Source organism: Ischnura elegans, chromosome 10 (assembly GCF_921293095.1).
Source record: "Ischnura elegans chromosome 10, ioIscEleg1.1, whole genome shotgun sequence".
Classification (NCBI taxonomy): Eukaryota; Metazoa; Arthropoda; class Insecta; order Odonata; family Coenagrionidae; genus Ischnura; species Ischnura elegans.
Window position 1 is genome coordinate 73,976,073 of NC_060255.1, and position 26,480 is coordinate 74,002,552.

Genomic DNA, 26,480 nt, shown 5'->3' on the forward strand with positions numbered 1-26,480 from the left:
TTATAAAGAACTGAATACTTGTGTAATCTTTTTATATGTGTTTTCCAACAGTTATAAGTATTAATAACACCAATACACGTAAAAGGAAAATATTAAGATGACTCTTAAATTGTAGGAGAACGTTAAGAAGTAGAAGTTAAAGCTGCTATCATTTTACTGTGCCGTTAATAAAATTATCCTGCAGATCAGATTCATGGGTGTGGTGTACTTAGTGTTATATTTTGAGATATATAGTTAGAAATTCTTCTATTAGTGTTAAGAAACTGTGGCAGTTTTGCCTTCCCAAATATTTTTATGACACTACTTCCTTCATTTTTGCAATCTAATTTACTGATCTAGTAAATCACAATCAAAATAGTATATGAAATGATAATATGGATAGCAATCAGCGTTACCAATGATCTTCGCAGATGAGGCAGTATTTATTCGATTATTCAAAGTGATTTATTACATCCATTGATTGAGTCTTTTCGATCTTGATTCCTTTGAGTCTTTTCAATCATGACTCCTTTGAGTCTTTTCGATCTTGATTCATTTGAGTCTTTTCGATCATAATGATTGAATCAATTGATTGAATCATTTATGTGACTCGAGTCAAAATGATTGAATCACCAAAATGATCGACTTTGCCCATCACTATATAACACGGAGTCCCCTTGACTACAAGTAAACATTGGCCTCCGCTAAGTGACGTCACACAACAGAAGTCCTCAGGCCTTTTACTTTAGGTGGCGTTGGCACGGGACAGTCGCATTCGTTTCCAAGGAGCTCGAGCATACCAAATGGCCAGAGCGCTCGGCTCCGTACCACGTGACTCGCACATGACAATGAAGTCGTGCACGACTAAAATTTCGAGTATAGCCCCCCTGGTAGCAAAGATGGCGACCAATGAACGGAAAGCTTTTTGTGTTATAGAGTTTACAAAGATAGAATCTGTAGTAGCTGTGCAACGTGTTTTCCGTCTTGATTTCGGTTGCAGTCCTCCAGGCGATAATAACATACGTGTCTCAATTACCAGCTCACATTTCCTAATTAAGAAACTTGATTGAAGCTGCTATTGCAACCAAGAGCGTATCCAGGATCAAAACTAAAGGGGGGCAAGCACTGGTCGTTCTAGTTATAACACAGAAAAGTTTAAGGAAACCAAAATTTCAAGAAAATTATGACAGCGCTGTATTATGTTTTTAACTTATTTGCTCGAAAAAATATTTTTTATTTTTTTACATGTTTTATACTACGATTACTTTTCTTGGATCTAAAGAAAATTTGTTCGAAACTTTCGTTTTGAACTAAATTTACCTTTGCTTTTGGGGGGGCAGATGCCCCCCCCCCCCCCCCCCCCCCGCTGGGTATGCCCATGGTTGCAACAGTCACTCGAGAGACTTTAATTAACATTTGGGAAGTAGTCACCCATCGTCTTGACAAGTGCCGTGTGGCGAATCATGCTCACATTGAACACTGTAAAACTGTTTCAGTTGCTCTTTCTTTAATATATGACTTCTAGTTGTAAGTTTAGTGCAATGAATAATACGAGGGCCGTTTTTTTTCAACCTCCGATGGGTCATGATGAGAAGAAGAAATGATTGATTAAAAATTATTTTATTACTAAATGTTGAGCACACTTGTGGAGACCTTTCGATATAATCGCCTCGGCGATTGAGGAATTGGTCGTGCCTGTGGATAAAATTTACTACTTATACCTTCTTCATAGAATGTTGCCGCCAATGACTTCCAATGAATTATGCCTTTGCCCTGAAGCTCATCGCCCGTTTGAAAACCCTTGCCATCCAGCCACATCTTCATTTCGGCGTAAAGATGCAACTCCCCCGGCACTAGGTTGGCATTGACCGGCTTTGAAAATGTCCTATTGAAATTGCTCAAGGAGCAGTTCGGCTGCATCAGCGCTGAGACGACGGGCGTTGTCATGAATCAGAACACTTTCAGAAGTCAGCATGCCTCTTCCTTTGTTTTGAATCGGAATGGACGTAATGTTTCACACTTTTGCTACAGTGCATTTTAAAAATAGGGTAGTTTCCTTCATCAAAGAAAACGAAAGGCATTGATTGCGATTCGTTGCCCGCCATAAGTGTATTCATAATATACAAATTATTTGCTTTTAGAAATACCGTTTTAGACGAATGGCAAGGGTCAATTTTATCCTCACTTGAAAAAGGCCAGATTGGCGCCCATGCGATACCAGTCCACGTGACGTCACAGGGACCTAGTTTCTATACGAGTAGATAGTAGTTTTACATCGTCTAAGGTTACCCATGCATGCATGAGGCACAGAGCACAGGGAGACATGTCTTAATAATCACACATTAAAACTGGCTAAGGTCGGAAAGTTTAAATAAGGAATAATAGTCCTTATTTAAGCCAAGCGCTACCAGCTAGCATGGTACTCTGCTACCTGCTAGCATCCTGCGTCGTATCATCGACCAAAGCCTCGCCCCAAGGTCTCACCTCACTTGTGGCAGCGGGAACCAGAACGACGTCACACGGGAGTTCACCCGGCATTCATACTTACCCGTCGCGTTTTCGCGCGCTTGAAAATTTTCACTTTTCATTTAATCGCGAAAAATAGATATCGTCATTTAAAAATCTAAAAGCGTAAAATACGTACTCCAGGAGTAATAATCTTTCGATTTAGGCAATAAAAAAATAATAGGAAATCGTCCTATTCTCTTTTACCGGCATAAAGGCCAAGACTTGTCAATGCTAAAGCCATTAGGCGAGTTTTCTGGCTGCCTCTCCGCAGTGCACACTGGGCAGGAAAATCATTTGAGGCAGTGTAGTCAATGAGATTGCCACTAGCCTTAAAATAACAATTTACGGCAAGAAATTACTTGAGGGTGTGGTTCGGAGGACGCGCCATTGCTCTACCTGAGCAGTACCCGCCTGTCGCTTCTATGGTGTTTTTGCTGAACTATCGGAGGTTGATGTAAAACTTCCCTCGTATAAAGTGTAAAAGCCCCGCTATTAATTTTTTAAAGCATCCGGAATTATTAAAAATACATTTTCTGCCAATGAAAAGTATGGAATGAGTCGACATTAAAATTTATTACTTACTCAGTAAAATACTGGCGACAACCATTCCAATCACCGCTCTGCACACCAGCATGATTCTCTGCATTTAAAAATAAAATTAAATTAATGACAATTTTTTAGAATTTCAAATAATGTGATGTAAATAATAAAGCACTTGTAACATTTCAATAAAAAAACGAAATCTTCTCAAATATATTGAACTGATAAAAAAAACTTATTTGGAGTGGTTAAAGGGCGGAAATAATTTTCCGCATATAATAAACAAAAGTAGGAAACTCGCTGCTAAATAGAAGCTTCAAATTACGAGCTCGTATTATGTCTCAGAAACAGTAATGTACAGCAAAAACTCATTACGCATTTTAAAAATAACAGTTCACTTCAAGATAGTGGCTTAACTATGGGGGGATGAGGAGATAGATCCTCCCCAAAGCCTCAGAGAAATTTAAAAAAATATTTGGAAGTGAGGCATGGACAATGACCGCAGCGGAGAAAGCAAGGATAGAGGCCTTTGAAATGTGGTGCTACAGAATAATGATGAAAATCAAATGGATCGACCGAGTTAGTAACGAGGAAGTCCTAAGAAGGGTAGGAGAGAAGAGAAGCCTCATGAAAACCTTAATAAGAAGACGGAACAACCTTATAGGCCACATCTTGAGACATGATGGCCTGATGAAGACAATCGTCGAAGGGCAGGTGGAAGGCAAGAATGGAAAAGGAAGACCTCGAACAAAATATATGGAACAAGTAATGAGAGATGTGAAAGAGAAGAAATGCGTAGGAGTGAAAAGATTAGCTGATAGGAGAACTGAGTGGAGAGCTGCGTCAAACCAATCCTAGGATTGTTGACCAGTGATGATGATGATGATTTAAAATTATTGCTTATGTTTTCTCTTGTAATGATTTCCGCGGAATTACGAGTTAAACCCAAATATTAAGAGTCAAAATGGTGTAAAATGTATTTCCAGGCATGTCGTTTCTCTAAGTTTTCCCGGACCCCCCTCCCCCGTTTCTTGGGGCGTTGGTGTTGCACTCCTAGGCCCTACAGCCCCCCCCCCCAAACATATTCGTAGTTACGCTACTGCTTCAAGACAAGACTTTTTAAAACTTTTATAGTAGGTACTTTAGACCCTTCAACATGCTCCTTGCAATTGCGATAATGCAAATTTATTTAGACGTTGCGATATTTCTTATGCCATAAAATACAAGTAGGACTCTCACACGTTAGTAGCGCTGAAAAATTCATCTTATTGGATGGCTTAATAGCAATTTTTTAAAGTATCATAGTACGTTGAAATATTATACAAATGAGATATTGATCAATTCATGCATTCTCCAAAACATCTAATATTTCAACTCGTTTGTAAAATTAGCGGACTCCTGTATTTTAATGTGGTACTGTCATAATTCATTTATAAATAAGATTCGCTAATATTTTCATCGGCATTCATCATTAAAATCAAATGATAGCTAATTATGATATTTCACTTCCATTTTGGAAATGGTTCGTATTATTTTGATTATTTGAGCTTGTTTTGGATAATATGGGAGTCGGCGTCGATTTTTAAAATTATGTTTCAATCATTTTATTCGATTAAAAAATGCAAGAAGTTAGAACTCATAATGTTACCCAGTAAAATTTGAACAAACAGCGATGGAATGATGCTGTTTGTAAAACATTACAACGGAAATTACTAGGGATGGTCGGATCGGATACCTCGGATCCAAATATCCGCGTATATTGCCCTCCATCGGATACAACGGATCCAAAGTCGCGGAAGACATCGGATCTGGATCCGAAATTTTAAATAATAGATTCAGTGAATGCAACTCCCATTAAGGGTGGAAAGAGTTCCGATTCTCTCTTCGAATGCGCCGTCGCGTCGCATGCGATTCTCGTCCTACTCATGAACTGTTTTTTTTTGACAGCTCTCGCAGAGGTTACGTAGCAGAATATCAGCCGTGGAAAATAAAAATGGCAAAATACGACTGGTATATAGTCTGACTCTTCCCAAGAGATTGAACAATCATCGGGGGAATCTCAGCGTCGTAGGATAATAAGCACGTCAAAAGTAACTACGTCGCAGATTTCAGAAAACCACCCTCGGCCGTCCATCAACCCTAGCCTCTGTTGTTTTTTTTTTGTTTACGAAGTCACACGGACTATAAATCATTTTCTTCTAAGGAAAATATCAAATTACACGAGAACAATTGAAGCGTGTTTCGTCCCTACCCCGTCTCACCAACTGACCTTTCTTGGCCTACCTGCTTCAATTCTCCGTTTCTAGACGAAAAATTCTAGTTGAGTGACTTTCTGGGACGTCTCGATAGCTTCGACAATTAGATGACATGCACGAGATTTAACAAAGAATTAAACGAAACGCGACACATTCCTGACGATATTTGTTCATTTTCAGCTCTAATTGATTGCCACTAAGTTTTCTATTTACCATTAGACTGTACTAATATGCAACATTGTCCAAACAGCACAATGTTCAAAGAAACAAGCGCAGCATTAACCCCTCAAACAAGTAGAGACGGATTGGAAACGCCAACTGCATAAATCATGTAGCGCGCCCGGCTTCGCTTTGAAAGCAACGACGTCACTGAAGCAAGATCTGATTTGTTCGTCCTTGACTCCCTCATTTGTAGCCTCGTTGCTTGGAATACGGAGGGAGCACGCTCCATCCCCATCCACCTCTCCACTACGCGCTTCTACTGCCAACCCCTTCCTCATGCTGAGCGGTCGAGCACCTCGTCGCACGTGACGTTAATGCTGTTTTAAATACTGTTTGTTGTGTTGCTGATTGCGCAGTTGTAATTTAATTTTATCATATACTGATACAAATGTCTTTCATTGAGATAAGGTGAACCAATGTATGCCATGTGCGTGAGCTGTGGCGTGAAATTATCGCGAGGATATGCTACATCCACCTCACCATACTGAAGCATTTCCGGGTGAAACACAAGTCGGTATGCAATGATAAAGCGACAAAATTCGGGGGAAACGTACTTGTGGAAAATTTGAATTCAGTCGATGGCAGGGTAGCTAGGAATTTCGGTAGGGGGGTTCAAAACCAGGGGGGGAATTTTCGAACAACAGGGTACAAAGTAGAGGGTTTTAAACTAATTTTAACACCATTCATAATCGAAAAAAATCATTTTTTAAATAAATCTATTGTAAATTCATGATTTTACAATATTTTGTTTCCTTTTATGAAGGAAAGTAATTGTGTTTTTATATTTCGGGGGGTCTGGACCCCCCAGACATCCCCCTATCGCTACGCCACTGGTCAGTGGTTTATCCGAAGGTTTTTCCTATTTTCATTTTCAAACCCAAGCGTAAAAGTTTAGGTCCTGAGCATGTAAAGGAGTTTTTTTTTTAACAACATAAAAGCCTATAAAAATTATTTTTAAAAAAATGTTAAAATGTGTATGAAACTTTAAAAAGCATTTCTTTGATTGTATAAACTTGAATAATTACTTCGTTTAATAGCAGGAATTTGAAATTTCATTTGGATCCGAAAATACCCGATCCGAAAGAATCGGCTCCAAAAATCAAGGTTCCGATCCGGATCCGAAAAAAATCCTGGATCCGTCCATCCCTAGAAATTACCCGATGTTTAAACGACAGGTTGAAACTGCCCTGGGTCATCTAATCCGAACTCATTGTGATCGCTTCCTTGTACGATAAGTAATGCTCCACGTGTATGTAGCATCCGTCACCTAGGGAATATGATAAGATCACCACCATTAAAACTCAGCCACGCAAACAGGAAGCTCTCCGGAAATCCGATACGTAAGGCGTCTCAAGCACGTGCGAACCTTGATGAGGGCTGTATCAAACAATGCCACAAAAGGGTAAGGGGCATATTCAGTACATACACCAACGCCCGAAGCCCTATAACAGCTTCACAATTAAGTACTAAAATTCGCATAGCTATTTTTTCGCACTGCTTGTGCAAGACCTTCCGGTATTTCGGAATTTATAAGGAAATATCAGGAGAATAAACTAAAATGGTAACCTTCCTCACAATTTTATTTACTAAAGTACCGACCCGGTTTCGACACAACGTGCAAAGTAAAATTCTCAATAAAAAAGTTACCCGACCTTCTAAATGAAAACAATCGGAATTCAATTGCTCAGTGAGAGAAAAAAACTCCTGATATTTCACAGTGTCCGGCGATATCTGGTGGAAATGTTTTATATCCATGAGAATAAACTCGACACATAGTGTCTAAACCGGGTCAGTACTTAAGTAAATAAAATTGTGTGGAAGGTTACCATTTTAGTCTATTCTCATGGATATAAAGCATTTCCACCTGATATCGCCGGACACTGTGAAATGTCAGGAGTTTTTTCTCTCACTGAGCATTTTACTGTGCAGGGAATGTCATCGCGAGTGAGATTCTTAATTATAGATATTATCTGACTTCAAATTTTGAATTCAGTTGAAAACTTTTACGAAATCCGAAGGAGTATAGAACTATTGGCAGTCAAATACCACTACACTGAACGTACATAACGAGTTTATGCATAAAATTTACCGAAAACAAAAATTTCCGAATCCCTAATGATGTCTACAGTTAACATGTCGACCCCATAGAAAAAATTAACCGAAAGAATGCTGACCAAACTTAAATATTCTACCAATTAAAATGTTTTCGATTCATTTTGCACTAACTACTAACAAACCAAGCGTTTGCGTCAAATTATAAATTGGTTTTAACGTCGTAAATAATTAAAAACAAATAAAAGCAATGAAATAAAATGAGAAGAAGATAGCTCAAATAGAAGAAAGTAAAATTTCGCAATGTTTTTCAATAAAAAACGAATTCTTCTGGTTTATATTGAACTGATGAAAAAATATTTGAAGTAGTTAAAGGGTGGAAATAATTTGATGCATTTAATACACATAGTAAGAAATTCGCTGCTTAATGGAAGCTTCAAATTATTATATCTCATAAACCGTCATGTACAGCAAAAATTCTTTACGTATTCTAAATATAACAGCTTACTTCAAGGCAGTGGCGTAGATTAGGGGATAGATTCCTCCCAAAGCCGCAGGGAAATAAAAATATTATTTAAAACTATTGCTTATATTTTCTGTTGTAATGATTTCCGCGGAATTACGAGTTAAACCCAAATATTAAGAGCCAAAATGGTGTAAAATGTATTTCCAGGCATGTCATTTCTCTAAGTTTTCCCAGACGCCCCCCCCCCGTCTCTTGGGGGGCGTAGGTGTTGCCCTCCTAGGCCCTACAGCCCCCCAAAGCATATTCGAAGTTATGCTACTGCTTCAAGACATGACTTTTTTTAAACTTTTATAGTGGGTACATTAGACCCTTCAACATGCTCCTTGCAATTGCGACGATGCAAATTTATTTAGACGTAGCGATATTTCCTACGCCATAAATATAGTAATTTTCCCGTCTATCGTAGAAGCTTCAAATCAGGCAGAGCTTATTTATTTTATTTATTTATTTATTTATCACATCCCCCGTAAACAGCACATAACGGCCTTTTACAACGAGGGTTTCCAATATTAACAAAGTACAACACAAACATCCATGCCCTGGATAGGGATCACCTACCCAGGCGGGATTCGAACCCACGACCTACGGTTTGGCAGGCGAGGACTTTTCCCCACCGCCTAAATAAAAACGAGTGTACCGGTATGATACTCTTGGGTTTTGCGCACCAGGGGAACGAGTAAAATACTATAAAGTGTAAAGAAAAGAATAGGACTTTAGTCGAAGGAGAATTCTGCAACAGAAGAAAGTTAGATACGCGACGGACACCTTGAGGAAGATTTTCAGAGGAGCCCAGAATGAAGTGTCACTCCACGCGGTGTGGAATGTTGGCTCCTGACAAAAGGAGATTACCTTGAAAAGTTTAATCTCGAGGAAGAGAATGGAGAAGGTAAGATAGGTGAGGATGAGGGCAGTTGCGACGGTTCACCATGTGTGTATAGAGGAGAAGGAAACTTAGGGAGGCGATAAGAGGAAGACCGTGGTGGTGGTCCGAGTTACCGCGAGACAAAGGAATCCTGACGCTTGCGAAAAAGAGGATAAGCTTTCAAGAGAAATGGGGCAAAAAACTGCGCAGATTGAATGAATAGACGAGGAAATTGAGATAAGAAATGAAAAAAAAAGTTGTTAGCTTTGAAAGCAGTCTCCCATTTAGATAGTCCCGCTTACATGTACGGGTTAGGTACGGAATAAGCTATAATAATAATATAATAAAATAACTTTATTCCATTTATATTCAAATATATTACATTAGAAAACACTTAAATAATTATGGAATATACAGGTACCCCTTATTGAATAGGTAGTTATAGGGCTACCATCGTACACTTTTTGCACAGGTCTGGTGCTAACACACATGAGAAGTAAATTTATTTCTTAGCATTCAGTTATTTTTTATCTTACTGATTGCATTCATTATAATAATATGATATTTCAAATATTTTAATTTATAATATAATTTAATATATGATATTTCAATGGTAAGGGAATAATGCGGATGGTAAGGTAAGGCATAGAAAAATGAATATTTGAAATAAAAATCTACTGTTTCTGTGCAGTGGATAAACTTAAATAATAACAATAATAATGTTAACAATGATAATTTGGTTGTTCAAACAATCAATTACATGATATAAATTTATCGTGGGAGAGGAAATTATAGCATAATTTAAAAATTACTACTTCAAAACAAACTATAATAATATTAAAATCTCTAAGCACTATGTCAATGAAATCAACAGTCAACAAATAACTTAGGCCTGCCTCACAGTCGCAAAGATATTTTAAATGAACAATAAATTAAATTAAAGTATAATCCACATCCCTAGGTACAAATTCTAATTTTAGAATGATGAAGTTATTTTTAAAAGAGAAACTCGACTTGAAAAAGACAAAATGTGGCCGGCCGAGAAGAAGAGGGAAAATTCCCTAGAATTCATGAGCCAAGACGTAGACGACTCACCCCATACTATCCACTAAGAAAGCCCGACATCTTTCATTGGATAAATCAATAGAGAAAACGAGCGAATCAATACCTTTCTTTTCCTTTTTTTTTGATACAAAAAGCATCTTATTTTCCTCCGCCATACCTGGAAAATCGTTCAGCTAAAGTGTCTCCGCTCCCTGCCCATTAATGAGTTTCCTCAGAGCAATCAATGACGCTGAGTGTGTCGAAACAATTTTACTTTGCAACTTCCAGCTTTCAACTTCAATGGCTATAATTTTTTCCATTTTATTTTTTCCTTCAAATTTTCCGTCCCTTTTGATACCCCTAGACACACTAATTAACTTTTGCGTAATTGGTTTTTACGCTACGAAACCTTTGTGACCCAAAGGGAGCAGTATTCATCATCCTATCCATGGAGAAAAATTTTTGCTCTTGATTAAATTCATGTTATATCTGACCTACTGCTAAATAAAACTAACCAACTAAATAAATATACTGGACTAGCTAATAAATGCCAAATCCGCGTTTTCTGTTTTTAAAGGACACTCGAGTAGCAGTTCTATTCTAGAGTAGTAGTAGTCCTATTCTTTTCTTTATACTTTATAGTATTTTACTCGTTCCCCTGGTGCGCAAAACCCCAGAGTATCATACCGGTACACTCGTTTTTATTTAGCTCTGCCTGATTTGAAGCTTCTATGATAGACGGGAAAATTACTATATTTATGGCATAAGAAATATCGCTACGCCTAAATAAATTTGCATTATCGCAATTGCAAGGAGCATATTGAAGGGTCTAATGTACCCACTATAAAAGTAAAAAAAAAGTCATGTCTTGAAGCAGTAGCATAACTTCGAATAGGGCCTAGGAGGGCAACATCTACGCCCCCAAGAAACGGGGAGGGGGTCCGGGAAAACTTAGAGAAATGACATGCCTGGAAATACATTTTACACCATTTTGGCTCTTAATATTTGGGTTTAACTCGTAATTCCGCGGAAATCATTACACAGAAAATATAAGCAATAGTTTTAAATAATCTTTTATTTCCCTGCGGCTTTGGGAGGAATCTATCCCCTCATCCCCTATCCCCCCGTAGCTACGCCACTGCCTTGAAGTAAGCTGCTATATTTAGAATATGTAAAGAATTTTTGCTGTGCATAACGGTTTATGAGACACAATAATTTGAAGCTTCCATTAAGCAGCGACTTTCTTACTTATGTATATGAAATGCATCAAATTATTTACATCACGTTTGTCTTTCCAACGCTGGACTAATATATTTTCATGTCGCGCGAAAACATGCTCTCCATGACATAGGCGAGCATTTTTTATCGCCAATGGAATCCCCGCCCTATTTTTCATGATAGTACCTACTAATCCCGTTTGAAGGCTTTCCAATTCACGGGCCAGGGCAATACTAGTGTAAAATCGGTCTGTATATAAGGTGTGACTCTTATTAGCAAGCGTAGCCAAAAGTCTTTAGACTATAGCCAATCCAGAGTTTTCCTGGCCATGAAACACATCCACATTCCAAACAAAACCACTGCTTGCTTCTGAGAGCATGTAGAGTTTTATGCCATATTTGCTTGGCTTCTGAGGCATGTACACTTTGTAGCAAAACCTACCACGAAAGGGACAAATTCCTTCATCTACAGTTATATCCTCCGCAGGTTGGTAGGATTTTTGAAATTTATTTCGAAAATCCTCGAGTAATGGACGCACTTTGAATAGGGGTTCGTGACCGTCTACGCCTTTTTCAATGAATAATTGGTTGCCCGCAAGATGGAAATTTCCTAAGATTGAAAGAAATCTATCTCTAGAAAAAAGACCAGGACAGAAGCCACACGCCAAGACGGCATCAGTACTCCAATGATCAGGGATACGAGGACGTTTGCTAAGGCTCATGTGCATTATATCGGCAAGAAACTGTTTTACGTCACCTTGAGTCACTGTTTTCCAGGATTGCAATCTGCTTTTTGCGGATAGTAAGTTCCCTCTCCTCAGTTTTGCAATTCTTTGCCTTGCAAATAAGTTCGTATGTTCCTTGATACGATTTATCAAATCGATGTCGAAAAATGTTCAAAAAAATTCATCATCTCACTTGAACTATTTAGCCCAGTATTTGATTTCAAACCATAGTCACCAGTGAAGATTACATACTTCAAGGATGGAAAGATTATCGTTAGAATAGAGGCTCGAAAAGTAGCTAAGTTCCATGTCCTAAATAAAAACCTTGGGAACTGCGTCAATATCACTCCAAATATCTCCCGGGCCCGCTCCTCTGTTCGTTGACCGTCTTCCTCTAGGTGCACCTCTACGATTGCACATCGTTTTTTTGAGCTTCTCCTCGCTTACTTAGTTGTTGCACCATTTCTGGTTCGTTCAAACCTTCAAACTCTAAAATAAATATCATATAAACAATGAAAACAGTAATTGTACGAATAAATATTGCGCAAAAAAATATATAAAAGAAGTCAAAAAAAGGTCACGCGGGTTGCGTTATTATACGCAAGAAATGGAAATTACCTGTTGAACTATCTTTGCTGGGCATGTAATCAGCATCGCAATCTGAGTCATCAAAATCACTTTCACTATCATCGCTGTCGAAACAATTCAACGCATTGGGAATGTCTTCGTCGGCGAGATTTCGCTCCATGATCACTGGCGAAAGAACACACAAATGACGAACGAGGTAGGGATTTTCGAACCTTCGGACACATTTTGTCTAGAAGGAAAAAAAATGACGAAATATATGACTTTGTGGCATTAACTTCACCTATAAGAGCAAATGCATGAATCCGAGTAATATCAGCGGCGTAACTTTGAGGCGGGAGCCGCTACAATGTGAACAAAACGCCCGTCGTACTATTATACCGCCCGCAAATTCTGCAACACCTCGCGCGGCGTAATATTACTTCGTTAGCACTCAAAGTGTTAATGTTGGGTCCATTCTAAAAGACATTTGAATGTTGGCTCATATAACCTGGGAGAGCTAATGATAATGGCGAATGTATTTCAATCCTAGTAATGAATAAGCTTTCCGTTAGGGAACTTGTGGCGTCGGCATACCTCAAACCGTATAAAAAAATGAAGAATATATTTGTACGTGTACGGGCCAGCGGAAATACATCAAAATGGCCGCGGGCTAACCATTTTTGTATAATAATTTTGAGTCACACTAAAGGGCATACAATGAGCGAAAAGTTTCCATTACGATAAATAATTTATCTTGGATTTAATCGATGGCTTGGCATTAGTAATAGAAGTATGATCGGCTCTTTTGATTAATATTACACTTCGCAGTGTTATAATTAAAAAAATTCTCTCAAAGCAATTTTTTGTGTGTGTTGGGAAAGAAAAGCAATGGCTCACATTATCCACATTTCTTTGCCTCTTTTGATGTTATTTATTATATCAGTAAGTATCAAGGAAGAGATAGAGGGATTCGTTAGAAAATAAATTTTAAACTTTCGCCCTCAATTAAAAGTCACCTTTGAAAAGTTTCGTCGAAACATTTCTTTTTTTCGGCCGGGATATATTCAGTACGCAAATGTATGATTCGATAAGAGTGAAACATTTGCAATGCGATAATTAACATAAATTTTTCAAGATTCAAACATTCAGAGATATATCTGTAAAGGTAAACACGCTAGCCTGTCACTCTCTCAATCAATAGTCCCAACAAATCCGTATGCATAACTCAATTGAAATTATTTTTTTGGAAATATTATAATATTCTTGGGTTTCATTATGAAAAAAAGTCGGATGTTCTTTTTGTGCGGTACCTAATTTTTTTTTACCAGGTTTTTGGCCGATAAATGAATACCAGAGCTCTGTGACTTATTTTGAAATGGGAAGAAAATTATTGCATCAGAGACGTGAACATCAACAAAGTGAATCAATATCAATAACTTTTCAAAGGTGACTTTTAATTGAGGGCGAAAGTTTAAAATTTATTTTCTAACGAATCCCTCTGTCTCTTCCTTGATACTTACTGATATAATAAATAACATCAAAAGAGGCAAAGAAATGTGGATAATGTGAGCCATTGCTTTTCTTTCCCAATACACACAAAAAATTGCTTTGAGAGAATTTTTTTAATTATAACACTGCGAAGTGTAATATTAATCAAAAGAGCCGATCATACTTCTATTACTAATGCCAAGCCATCGATTATTTCCAACATAAATTATTTATCGTCATGGAAACTTTTCGCTCATTGTATGCCCTTTAGTGTGACTCAAAAATTATTATACAAAAATGGTTAGCCCGCGGCCATTTTGATGTATTTCCGCTGGCCCGTACACGTACAAATATATTCTTCATTTTTTTATACGGTTTGAGGTATGCCGAACCACGCCACAAGTTCCCTAACGGAAAGCTTATTCATTACTAGGATTGAAATACATTCGCCATTATCATTAGCTCTCCCAGGTTATATGAGCCAACATTCAAATGTCTTTTAGAATGGACCCAACATTAACACTTTGAGTGCTAACGAAGTAATATTACGCCGCGCGAGGTGTTGCAGAATTTGCGGGCGGTATAATAGTACGACGGGCGTTTTGTTCACATTGTAGCGGCTCCCGCCTCAAAGTTACGCCGCTGATATTACTCGGATTCATGCATTTGCTCTTATAGGTGAAGTTAATGCCACAAAGTCATATATTTCGTCATTTTTTTTCCTTCTAGACAAAATGTGTCCGAAGGTTCGAAAATCCCTACCTCGTTCGTCATTTGTGTGTTCTTTCGCCAGTGATCATGGAGCGAAATCTCGCCGACGAAGACATTCCCAATGCGTTGAATTGTTTCGACAGCGATGATAGTGAAAGTGATTTTGATGACTCAGATTGCGATGCTGATTACATGCCCAGCAAAGATAGTTCAACAGGTAATTTCCATTTCTTGCGTATAATAACGCAACCCGCGTGACCTTTTTTTGACTTCTTTTATATATTTTTTTGCGCAATATTTATTCGTACAATTACTGTTTTCATTGTTTACATGATATTTATTTTAGAGTTTGAAGGTTTGAACGAACCAGAAATGGTGCAACAACTAAGTAAGCGAGGAGAAGCTCAAAAAAACGATGTGCAATCGTAGAGGTGCACCTAGAGGAAGACGGTCAACGAACAGAGGAGCGGGCCCGGGAGATATTTGGAGTGATATTGACGCAGTTCCCAAGGTTTTTATTTAGGACATGGAACTTAGCTACTTTTCGAGCCTCTATTCTAACGATAATCTTTCCATCCTTGAAGTATGTAATCTTCACTGGTGACTATGGTTTGAAATCAAATACTGGGCTAAATAGTTCAAGTGAGATGATGAATTTTTTTGAACATTTTTCGACATCGATTTGATAAATCGTATCAAGGAACATACGAACTTATTTGCAAGGCAAAGAATTGCAAAACTGAGGAGAGGGAACTTACTATCCGCAAAAAGCAGATTGCAATCCTGGAAAACAGTGACTCAAGGTGACGTAAAACAGTTTCTTGCCGATATAATGCACATGAGCCTTAGCAAACGTCCTCGTATCCCTGATCATTGGAGTACTGATGCCGTCTTGGCGTGTGGCTTCTGTCCTGGTCTTTTTTCTAGAGATAGATTTCTTTCAATCTTAGGAAATTTCCATCTTGCGGGCAACCAATTATTCATTGAAAAAGGCGTAGACGGTCACGAACCCCTATTCAAAGTGCGTCCATTACTCGAGGATTTTCGAAATAAATTTCAAAAATCCTACCAACCTGCGGAGGATATAACTGTAGATGAAGGAATTTGTCCCTTTCGTGGTAGGTTTTGCTACAAAGTGTACATGCCTCAGAAGCCAAGCTAATATGGCATAAAACTCTACATGCTCTCAGAAGCAAGCAGTGGTTTTTTTTTGGAATGTGGATGTGTTTCATGGCCAGGAAAACTCTGGATTGGCTATAGTCTAAAGACTTTTGGCTACGCTTGCTAATAAGAGTCACACATTATATACAGACCGATTTTACACTAGTATTGCCCTGGCCCGTGAATTGGAAAGCCTTCAAACGGGATTAGTAGGTACTATCATGAAAAATAGGGCGGGGATTCCATTGGCGATAAAAAATGCTCGCCTATGTCATGGAGAGCATGTTTTCGCGCGACATGAAAATATATTAGTCCAGCGTTGGAAAGACAAACGTGATGTGTTTCTGCTCTCCACTCGACATAAAAGTGACATGATCACTTTCAAAGATTGCAGAGGAAGGGATAAAACTAAACCTGCGATAGTAATAGACTATAACAAGAAAAAATATGGTGTAGATCTAAGTGATCAACTAATGAGTTACGGTGCCCTGGATCATCGATCAGTGAAGTGGTGGCGTAAGCTGGCATTCCACCTAATAGTTATGGCAGTGACAAATGCCACAATCATGTACATTGTACAGTCAGTTAAGCCAAAAATCCGTTGCAGTCACCTATTTTACGCAAAAAATTTGTTCGGAGTTAGTTACATTGGAAGACGAATCGCCCCTTGAAAACGCCAGAGCCCAGATAACTATAATATCTGAAAAGCATTTCATTGAAAAAATTCCCGTACCATCAGGACAAAAGAAGGCTCAAAAGAGGTGTAGGTTGTGCTCCGAAAAAAGGCGAAAAACGACTGGGAAAGATGCCAGAAAATGTACTTCCTAGCAGTGTAATACATGTAAGATTGGTCTCTGCATAGAGCCATGCTTCCAGCTTTTCCACACAAGGAAGAACTTTGCGATTTAGCTATTTTAATTGAATTTTTATTATTGTTCAAATATTGATTAATATCATTTTAAATGTTGATTACTATTATAATTTCAAATATTGGTAATTACTATTTCAAATTTGTGTGTTGTGATTATTTTATAAATAAATTTATGAAAAACAATGATTTTTCAACTTTTTGAAAATACAAATATAGGCTTTTTTTAGCTTCTGCAGTTTCTTTATGCATTATGATATACAAAATATTTCAATGTGAATTCAAAATATAAAAGTATGGTCTTAAAACTAATGCTATTCACTCATGCATATCTTAAAAATTCTTTTTGTAACATCGCTTTGAAAAGTGCAAAAAATAGCCATCACTGGGGTAAAGACCTGGTGATATTCACCCAGCACCCAAAGTGACAAGAATTAGTGGACCATTTTCGGGCGGTCAAACTAATTCTACTGTCACCTTAACATCATGTTTCATAATAATTCTTTAATCTAGAGTTATGTATTTAAATTTCTTTCCCGCGATTTACGATTGAAAAATAATTTCGTTTCGCAGTGTGACACATTTTCATATTTCATGATTAACTAAATTAACTTCAGTCCCCAATTGTGACCATGGACGAATTCGGCAGACGTCGTCACCGAAGGCTAATATTTTGTCCAGATTTTTCGCGTAAAACGGAGGGAAATGTCATACGTTTACTTGTTGCAGAAAAAAAGTGTGGATAATGTGAGCTGCTGAGTTTCTTTCCCATTTATAGTCAAAAAATCCTGCGCTTTGAGTGTCTTTTTTAATTATGAAATCTCAAGCGCGTAGTGTAATATTTATCAAAATAATGACGCGCTCCGACCGCGGCCAGAATTTTGATAGCCATGAGAACGTTTATTTTTACGATGAACAGATAAGGGATATAACCAAGCAGAGCTGAGCTCCCCGAGTCCGGTATACGCTGGTAGCTTTAATCAACTCTATAGAGAAATTAAATTCGCCTAGAAGTCCATTCGGTGAGGGGATTGATGGCAGAGGAAAAGCTTTTACAGCTCACAATTTCTGTTGGAATTTTAATTTGAATGGATGCTAGTGATAATAAAAATCAAAATAAAAATCAATGACTCTGATACAATGAGGCCCTTATATTGAGAAGCATGGGAGGAAAGTGATGGGCTGCGCTCAAATATAAGTTCTCAGAAAGAGTAATTTGAAGCACATAGGCATACAAGGCGGGAATCATATGGAAACATTCGAGGTGTACTGAATAATGTGGACGGCACTGAAAGATCACGTAAGTTAACTAGATACAACAACATGCCTTCAATGTCTTACATGTTTCAGATACCTCTTAAAACCTCTGAAGTTAACGAAACGTTTCACTTTTTATGTTACGTATAACAATACGAAAAAAATCATGATTTAATTCTTTTCACGCTAAAAATATTAGTTCCTAATTTTCTATATATTCATTACTAAAACTTTTTGTATAGCTAAAACTGCAGGAGGAGACTTTTCCAGAAAAAAAACAATGTTAGGTAATTATCAAAATGGAATAATAAACATAGTATTTTTCACAAATATGTTGTTTTATTTGAGAGCAGATTTGTGATTAATTCCCTATATGATTTGGTAGTTCAAAAATTATTTCGGGATATTCACCCTATACGGTATAATAGATGTAATTGGGCACTAAATTTAATACTCTAAAAGTGTGGAAATGCTGAGAATGATATACCAAATAATCCAATGGAACATTAAAGCCAAACAGGGGTGGATCCAGGATTTCTTTCTGGCGGGCACGAGCAAGGTATCGTATGGTATTTGGAGGAGGCAACCGACAGCTGTGGTCATTTGCGCCATGAGGGAAGGGTAGGCAAGGAAGGGTGGAGAGAAACCTGGCGTCGGCATTAGCCTGCTCTTTACGAAAGGCGCGAAGAGGACCACGGCTTAACGTCCCATCCGACGGACGAAGTGTTGCGCTTGAAATATCCTCCACACAACATTCAAGCAGGGATCGGGCAGTCTCTGAAAATTCTCTGCCGCTGCCGGGATTTGAACCCCGGCCCTCCGGGTGGGAAGCCAACACTCTAGCAACCACACCAACCCGATCCCCAGGGGACAGAAGGATACCTCGTAATACAAAACGAAAGCAATTATAATGGGACCGTATTAAAATCTTCCATATTTTTTAAGGGATATCTGGGGGGGCACGTGCCCCCGTGACCCCCCCCCCCTAGATCCGCCTATGAAGCCAAAAGAAAATAAGCGTACATGCGAGTATTGTAACAAGGCAAGGGATAACTTTAAATATTTTCAAGTTTCTTCTATTGCTGATCAATTAAATTAAACCCATTCTAGATGAAGTAGCTTGGAAGACAGCGGTTTGAGGCATAGGTTTGCTAGAAACAATAATTCATGTATTAATAAAAGAATTTATAGCAAAGAAATAGGAATATCAAAGCAACGGGATTTGCGTTCAGCAAGCCCGGCCACAGAACCTGAGGAAAATTTCATTAAAAATCGAAAATTGAAGTATTATTACAGCTTTTTTAAGAGATGGAGCAATCAAATGCCGAGGAAAAACAAAGGAAAGGAGGTAAGTTCGTTAAAAAATTGATATTTTAGTAAAATATAATCACCAAAGTTAAGATAAATTTACGGATAAGTTTATCGCACAGTCAAGCAACAGAGCCTCAAGGATACGTTCACATTTAAGAGATTACTCGATGCCCTTATTTTCATGAAAAACCACTCACCTGTTCACTCAAATCAGTTTCAACGCAAATTTATCCATGAGTGTCGAGCAAAGCATATACTATATGGTACGCCTTACATATAAGAAAACATGAGGCATATTTTATTAATATTATATATATTTAATAAGAGTGTGATGGGAAGATGAATATTTGATAATAAACTGAATTGGATGAGAAAATAATTCTGGAGTTTACGGATTAACACGTCACGTAACGGAATATTCCAATGTGGGCTGGATTTAGCATAAAATTTACATTATTTAACAGGGTATTTATGCATAGAGAAACGACGCACCTGGGTTGAGGTGTTTAGATTTAAAATATGTGCTAATTTGGGCGAACTACCTTTGGTTTAAACATGGTTAAAAAGCTAATGTTTACAATACAATTTTACCCAAACACTACGATACGTCCATTCATAATAAGTAAGGAACAGCAACTGAAAACGTACAAGCAAATACCTAGAGTCGGTAGCGCATTTAAGGGGGTCAAAGGGGTTAAACCTCCCCCCAAATTTTATCAAATGTTTTAAATTTTAATGAGCTGAATAGTTTTTATATCCTTGTAAAGGATTAAAGTGAGTGCATATGCAAATTCATGGCTACAAGTCCCAAACGTGAGAGATTTCTTTCCTTAATATTTTGAATTAATTTTAAGCTTCAAGTTGGTTATTCATTTCTTATCCCTTGTTTAAATTCTTAAAAAAATCTAAGTTTGTTAACTTTTCATCTGTTTTTCAGAATAATAATGAAATTTTAGGCTCCGAAATGCGTTGAAATGTGTTTCTTAAAAAAAATTTACTCGGGAGAACGCCCCTCTCTCTCGGGGGATATTTTACACTTTTATCCCCGGTCATAGCCCCCCACCCAAATTTGATACTGAATCCGCCCCTTCCTGCATAAAATACCACGTTACACAACGTTTTAACCTGTTAAATCCTGCATTGTTTTTTTCATATTATTAAGTTCGTAACCAATTATTCATATCATCATCTTCCTCTTATTTAAAATCCAAAACGTTGTTATAACATTGGTTTCTAAGATGCATGGCGTACCTTATATGGTTATCTAGGCACACATGTTATATAAAATGTTTAAATTGGTGCGCCTAAATGTCGAGAATCTTGGTTATCTATAAGCAACGTACTTGCATTACCGCAACTGAATATATACATGAAAGCAATCCACTTGATAAGGCAAAATGTTTGTGATGATAGGAGCGGTAAACAAATGAGATCAGTAAAAATTTGCCACATGGAAATCACAACTGCTTTATACTATTCCTGCAGAATATATATACAGTAATGGCAGACAACCTTCTGATGATTCGCAGGTGGCTCAGAAGGGCTAAAATGAAATATGAAATTATGGCATGCTTCCATAAATGTTTTGTTACCCTGAGGGCCAGTTTCACCAACAAGGATAATATTCTCTATTATCTCAGTTTTCAAAAACTCGGATAAAATTATTATCTCACAAATATGAGGATCGTGTTTCACCAACGACGTTTTATCTTAGTTTTCAAAAACCGAGATAATCAGAATAAATTATTTAGCTCGTACGTTTTTAATAACTCTGACGTGGGAAAAATCAATGACGGTATGCAACCGTATGATATGCAGTCAGCTTTAATCAACCGTTAAATGGAAAACCAAGTACAGAGTGAGAAAATGAACAGCAACAGTGTTAATATTGAGAGTTAGAAAAGCCCAAAGTGACGTTTTATCGGAAGAATTTATTAATTTACCTCGCCGAATACCACACAAGGGTAATAGAAAATAATTAAAAAACGAATAGGGGATCCACGTGAGGCAAAAGCGAGGAATACGAGAATACTGCGGCAAAAAAAAAACTTGTAAGCACCTTTGTTCAATGGATCGTTATTTAGAAATGAAAATTTTAAATTTAACGAGACTCCCAGATTTAAATAAACATTGTTCTTGCTTATTTTGTGTTACAATAATTAATTACGTCTCACATTGGAAAAATTGCGATTTCGAAGATAACGATGCTGTTACATTGGTATTACTTCAGGAACAGGACCAAGATGAAATATTTTGTATATATATGAAAGAAAATTCAAAGAAGGGCTAGTAATATTTATGAATATGAAACACTTTTAATTGACCTTACTCGAAGGGGAGTTAACTTACTAGGGGAGGAAGGGGAGCTAACTGAAAAGTATCTATGTACTAAAATAACCATTCCGAAATATTATTTCAATTAACAAACAGGATGAAATTGAAGTTGATTATTTTTAATCGACAATTACGCCTAATGAGTCTTGTGCTCACCACTTCCTTAAATCTTCCGTTGCCCTTCCACCACAAAAACATGAGGACTACATACAAATGTCATTTCTTCGAAAAAAAAGCCACTATTGCTCCCCGTTAATCTTTCGGCATGTTTTATGAGGAGGGTAGCAAGCATAGTCTTCATATCTCCGAGTTTGATACGACACTGCTTAAATACCTAAACGCCATTATGATGGTAAAAAATATCTTTCATGCCGATGCTTGCTGCAATTAAAATTAATGAAATACTTTCGCCGTATGATTGAAATGAAGAATACAAAATATAATTCCGTAGGGAAGCCCCGAACTCAGGCCCCCCGGGTGGAAGTCGGCAACGCCAACCACTAAACCAAATGCCTTTTTCAAGATTAATGCTATTTTAGAATTATATAACGCTTGTTTAAAATACCTCATGAAAATTAATTAATAAATTAAGGCCAAACTAAGGTCCACTCCATGGAACCATACCAGTTCAAATATGTGTTCGGCATTCCGAATGCCATAAAAAAAACGGCATTGAAAAAGGTGGGGAGGTCCTTGTGAGTAAAATTCCAAGTCTTCTTCAATGAGAGCGAGAACTGCCTTTGCAGATTCCTTTGATTTTGGGAAGAGTAAAGAAATATACGTTACCATATATATTGAAATAATCTGCGCGCTCATTATGGACGTGGTCTCCGATTATAATGTCGATATTCTTCATTGCTGTCATTCGTATTTACCGAGAGCTGATGAAGCTGCATGGGTGCCATGTTACACCTGCACTCAGATTAACTCGGATAATAAAATTTAACGGAGGAATATCGTCAGTAAAAGTATAAACCGAGATAATAGCCCTAAACCGAGTTAATGCAACTGGTGAAACGCGATTGTTGTAACATTTCGGTTTTTGGAGAATACTCTCCGAGTTAATTCAACTATCCTAATAAGTTCCTAATTCCCCTCTTGGTTCAAATCAGATACCATCCGCTCACTTGGAAACAAGAATCGTGCTTGGTATCTTTATAAATCTTTCCCGAACGAGGAAACTCGAACTACATACACTAACCTTCGTCGCTGTTCCAAAACGCTAATTCGCCGTGATCACAAGGAGTATGTTCAGGGCATGTGTTCATCCATATCCTCCAACCCAAGAAAATTCTGGTCCTTTGTGAATAGTCGCCGAAAGTCTCCACGCATCCCCCTTCACGTGACCTATAACAATCTCGAGGCTGTGGGTCCAGATAGACCAAACTTATTCAATCAATTCTTTACTGATTGCTTAGCTCCTTCATCTACTCTCTCTAATAAAATTGATAACATCCCCACGCCAATTCGTGACCATTGTCTATCTAACGTTATCACAGATCTCAAAGAAGTATTTGAGTATCTCTCCAAAATCCCTCTCCATCGTGCCCCTGGTCCCGATGGTTTGAGCCCCAAACTAATTAGACATTGCGCATCCTCCCTCTCTCTTCCATTGAGCCTCCTACTGAACCGTTGCTTTTCCCTCGGCACCTTCCCCTCCCAATGGAAAATTGCCAACATCATTCCCATACATAAAAATGGCCCTAAAGATGAAGTCTCAAACTACCGCCCAATATCGAAACTTCCGATACTATCTTCAGTTTGTGAAAGGATTATTCTCAACAGGCTCTACTACTTCACTTCTCCTTTTTTATCAAATAATCAGCATGGTTTCCTTCCGGGACGCTCCTGCCTGACCAACTTAGCTCTTTTTCAGCATCATGCAGTCGTTTCCATCTCCAATAAAGCTCAACTTGACGCAATATTCTTAGATTTCTCGAAAGCCTTCGACTCTCTTGACCACTCCCTTCTCCTTCACAAACTCTCTCTTCGCTTTAACCTGCATGGAAATTTTTTAAACCTAGTGGACTCTTTCCTCAACAATAGATGCCAGCGTGTAAAACTTCCTGGCTGCTCATCCCAATGGTCACCCACAACATCCGGAGTACCTCAGGGAAGTGTACTCGGGCCATATTTATTTAATCTTTTCATTGACGATCTGGCCTCCCTTGTACATCTCTCTCAAGCCCAAACCCTTTTTTACGCAGATGACTGCAAAATTTTTAAGCAAATTAACAATATCGCAGACTGCCATAACCTACAGGACGCATTGAACAAGGTTTCAGAATGGTGCAACACCTGGAATCTCCGCCTAAACGCTAATAAATGCAACATAATTTCCATTTCGCTAAAAAAATCCCCTTATGTTTTCAGGTACAGTTTAAACTCCCTTCCCCTCAGACGAGTCTCCACCAACAAAGACTTAGGTGTCTTAATGGATCAAAAATTAAATTACTGTGAGCATATTACAAAAATTAAAAACAAAGCTATGTCTCTCCTTGGCCTCCTCTACCGCTTCTCAGAAATTGCAGACCCAATAGCATTACGCGCATATTTTTCAACTATTGTCATTCCCGTTATAATGTATTGCTCCCCCATTTGGACAATCTCAGCCCCATCCAATGTTTTGGCTCTTAAAAGTGTGACAATTTTTTTCACTAATATAGTTAAGTGCAGAGCCCCTCATCTTCGTAATATGTCCGCTGATTCTGTTTTGCACACTCTCTCTATATCTAATATTCCAAATTTATTCTTAAAATCTGATTTAAAACTAATACATAGCATTCTAAACTCTTCCATTGACTGTCCCGATCTCGTCTCCAATCTAAACTTTAAAGTTCCATGCAGACCCACTCGAACGCATTCACTCCTCCATGTGCCCATTCCCAGATTGTCACTAACCAAACGTTCCATCCTCTCCCGCCTCTCTTCCCTCATAAATTCCCTTCCAGATCACATTGACCCGTTCTCCATTCCAAACCACTCCTTTACAAACCGCGCTCTTTCCTACCTTAATGTAAGCTCTTAAGGTCAAAGAGCTTCTTACTTCAATGTATTGTTATTTATTTAAATTAATTATGTTTGATTGTGTTTGTGCTTTTATGTTTGTTACACTGTGCCACTATAAAATGGCAAACTATGCTGTATGTGGACAATTTGATAAATAAATAAAGTGAAACAGGCCCTCAATGTAAAAAATCAGCAGATCCAGGAGCGAATACTGACAGTATTGGTTGGCCAATAAACATTTGTAAATATTGCCTTGAATTCAAGACACCAGCATTGGATGCGCTCAAGTGACTTTCTTCAGGGTGATATATAAATATAGACGTAATGTAAAAAATCACCAGATCTAGCAGTGAATACTTACGGAACTGGTTGGTCAAGAAACATTTGTAATAATTATTAATTCTTGGTGGTATTACCATCGACTACGCTAAGGTTACTTTCTTCAGGGTGCTATGTAAATATAGACGCAATGAAATCGGTAACGGATTCATAAAAAACTCAGAAGGCTAACTGTACTTTTTTCGTAATGAAAAATAATCAAGTAAAATGAAGAATGTAAGATAGTTTTATTTAAACTGACAGTACGCATATACAAGAAAATGCTATCTAATGATATAAAAAAGTTACAATTGTAGTTCTTCAATGTTCGGCAATGTAGTCAGCCCCGCAATGGGGGGGAGCGCGCCCCCAGCGCCCCCCAAATGTATCCGCCACTGCAATGAATGAGACTCACCGGTAGCCTGTCATATCGCGGGAGCAAGATGGCCGCGAAGCAGACGCTGAGGCAGGCGAAGGAAAAAATGATTCCGACCTCGACGACATCAACGGTGACGGGCGTCCTGTTCTCCGGATACTGCGAAGGGAACCCCTCCGCCCTGCCGTACGAGAAAAGCGACCCGCTGGGCACGGTGTCCTCTTCCACTCTCTTGGAGGCCATCTTCAATCTTCGACGGGGAAACCTTTCAATGGGACCTCAGGTTACAGAGCGGGAGCGAAGTACCTCGACCTCCTTCCTAAATTTTTTTTAATCTTCCTCGTCCGAAAAACAGCTTATCGCAACCAAACTCACGTGATCAAAGAATCTCTTCGTTTGTACTGAATTCCGCCTGCACTCTTATGAAAAAAATTCCATGAAAAAAATTAAAAAGGACATCAACCTATTTGTAAAATCTTTCTACGTAATGAAGAACTACATTTCACGCTTATTCTCGGCCTATTCTCCAGAATAGTCCCCCAGCAAAAAGCAATTCTAGACTTTTCCTGGATGTATTCTACGGATTGTTTTCCTTCCAAACACTCCGAAAAAACACACGAATAGCTCCTCTGCCTCCTCCGCGAACGTTTTGAACGACTCTTGTTATTCCTAGGTCAGATTGTTCACCAATTATAAGAGAGGTTCCTTCATCGTTCCTGGAATTTGCACTCTTGATATGAAATTTCGAGGCGTATTGCCGTATACTGTGGTAGCGTTCGTAGTCGCCTAATCATATAGACGTCTGGATGAGCACTGTCCGTCATAGAAGTGCGGAAGGCAGGAAGGAAGCTCTGAGACTTCTTCTACCGGCCTGAATATTTACAGACCACATCCACTTCCGGCACCAAGGCAAAGGCTAGGTTTGTCTCAACTACGTTCAACCGGAAGGCGCGGCTAATACCACAACAATACAACAACAAGATAAACTCTATAGCAGGAACGAAGCTGAAAAAATCGAACTTTATTCTGTCCCACTGCCCCATTTTATGTATCAATTATAATTATTACTAATAGTGATACATATTTTTAGTAATTTACCTATTATATTCTACCTTTTTTAGTCTTTAATACTTTAATTTTTTAAATGTAT

The 26,480-nt window shown here is 38.1% G+C and overlaps 1 protein-coding gene across 1 annotated transcript in view; it reads right to left on the reverse strand.

Annotated features, from left to right (window-relative positions):
* The window catches only part of LOC124166932 (dual oxidase maturation factor 1-like), a 137,554-nt gene extending 111,392 nt beyond the window's left edge, over positions 1-26,162 (reverse strand). The window contains exons 1-2 of the mRNA XM_046544645.1: positions 25,370-26,162; positions 3,070-3,127 (exon numbers count right to left, since the gene is read on the reverse strand). Coding sequence (XP_046400601.1) covers positions 3,070-3,127; positions 25,370-25,573 — 262 coding nt within the window. The 5' untranslated portion in view covers positions 25,574-26,162. The remainder of the gene's footprint in view (positions 1-3,069; positions 3,128-25,369) is intronic.
* Between the last annotated feature and the right edge of the window lie 318 nt (positions 26,163-26,480).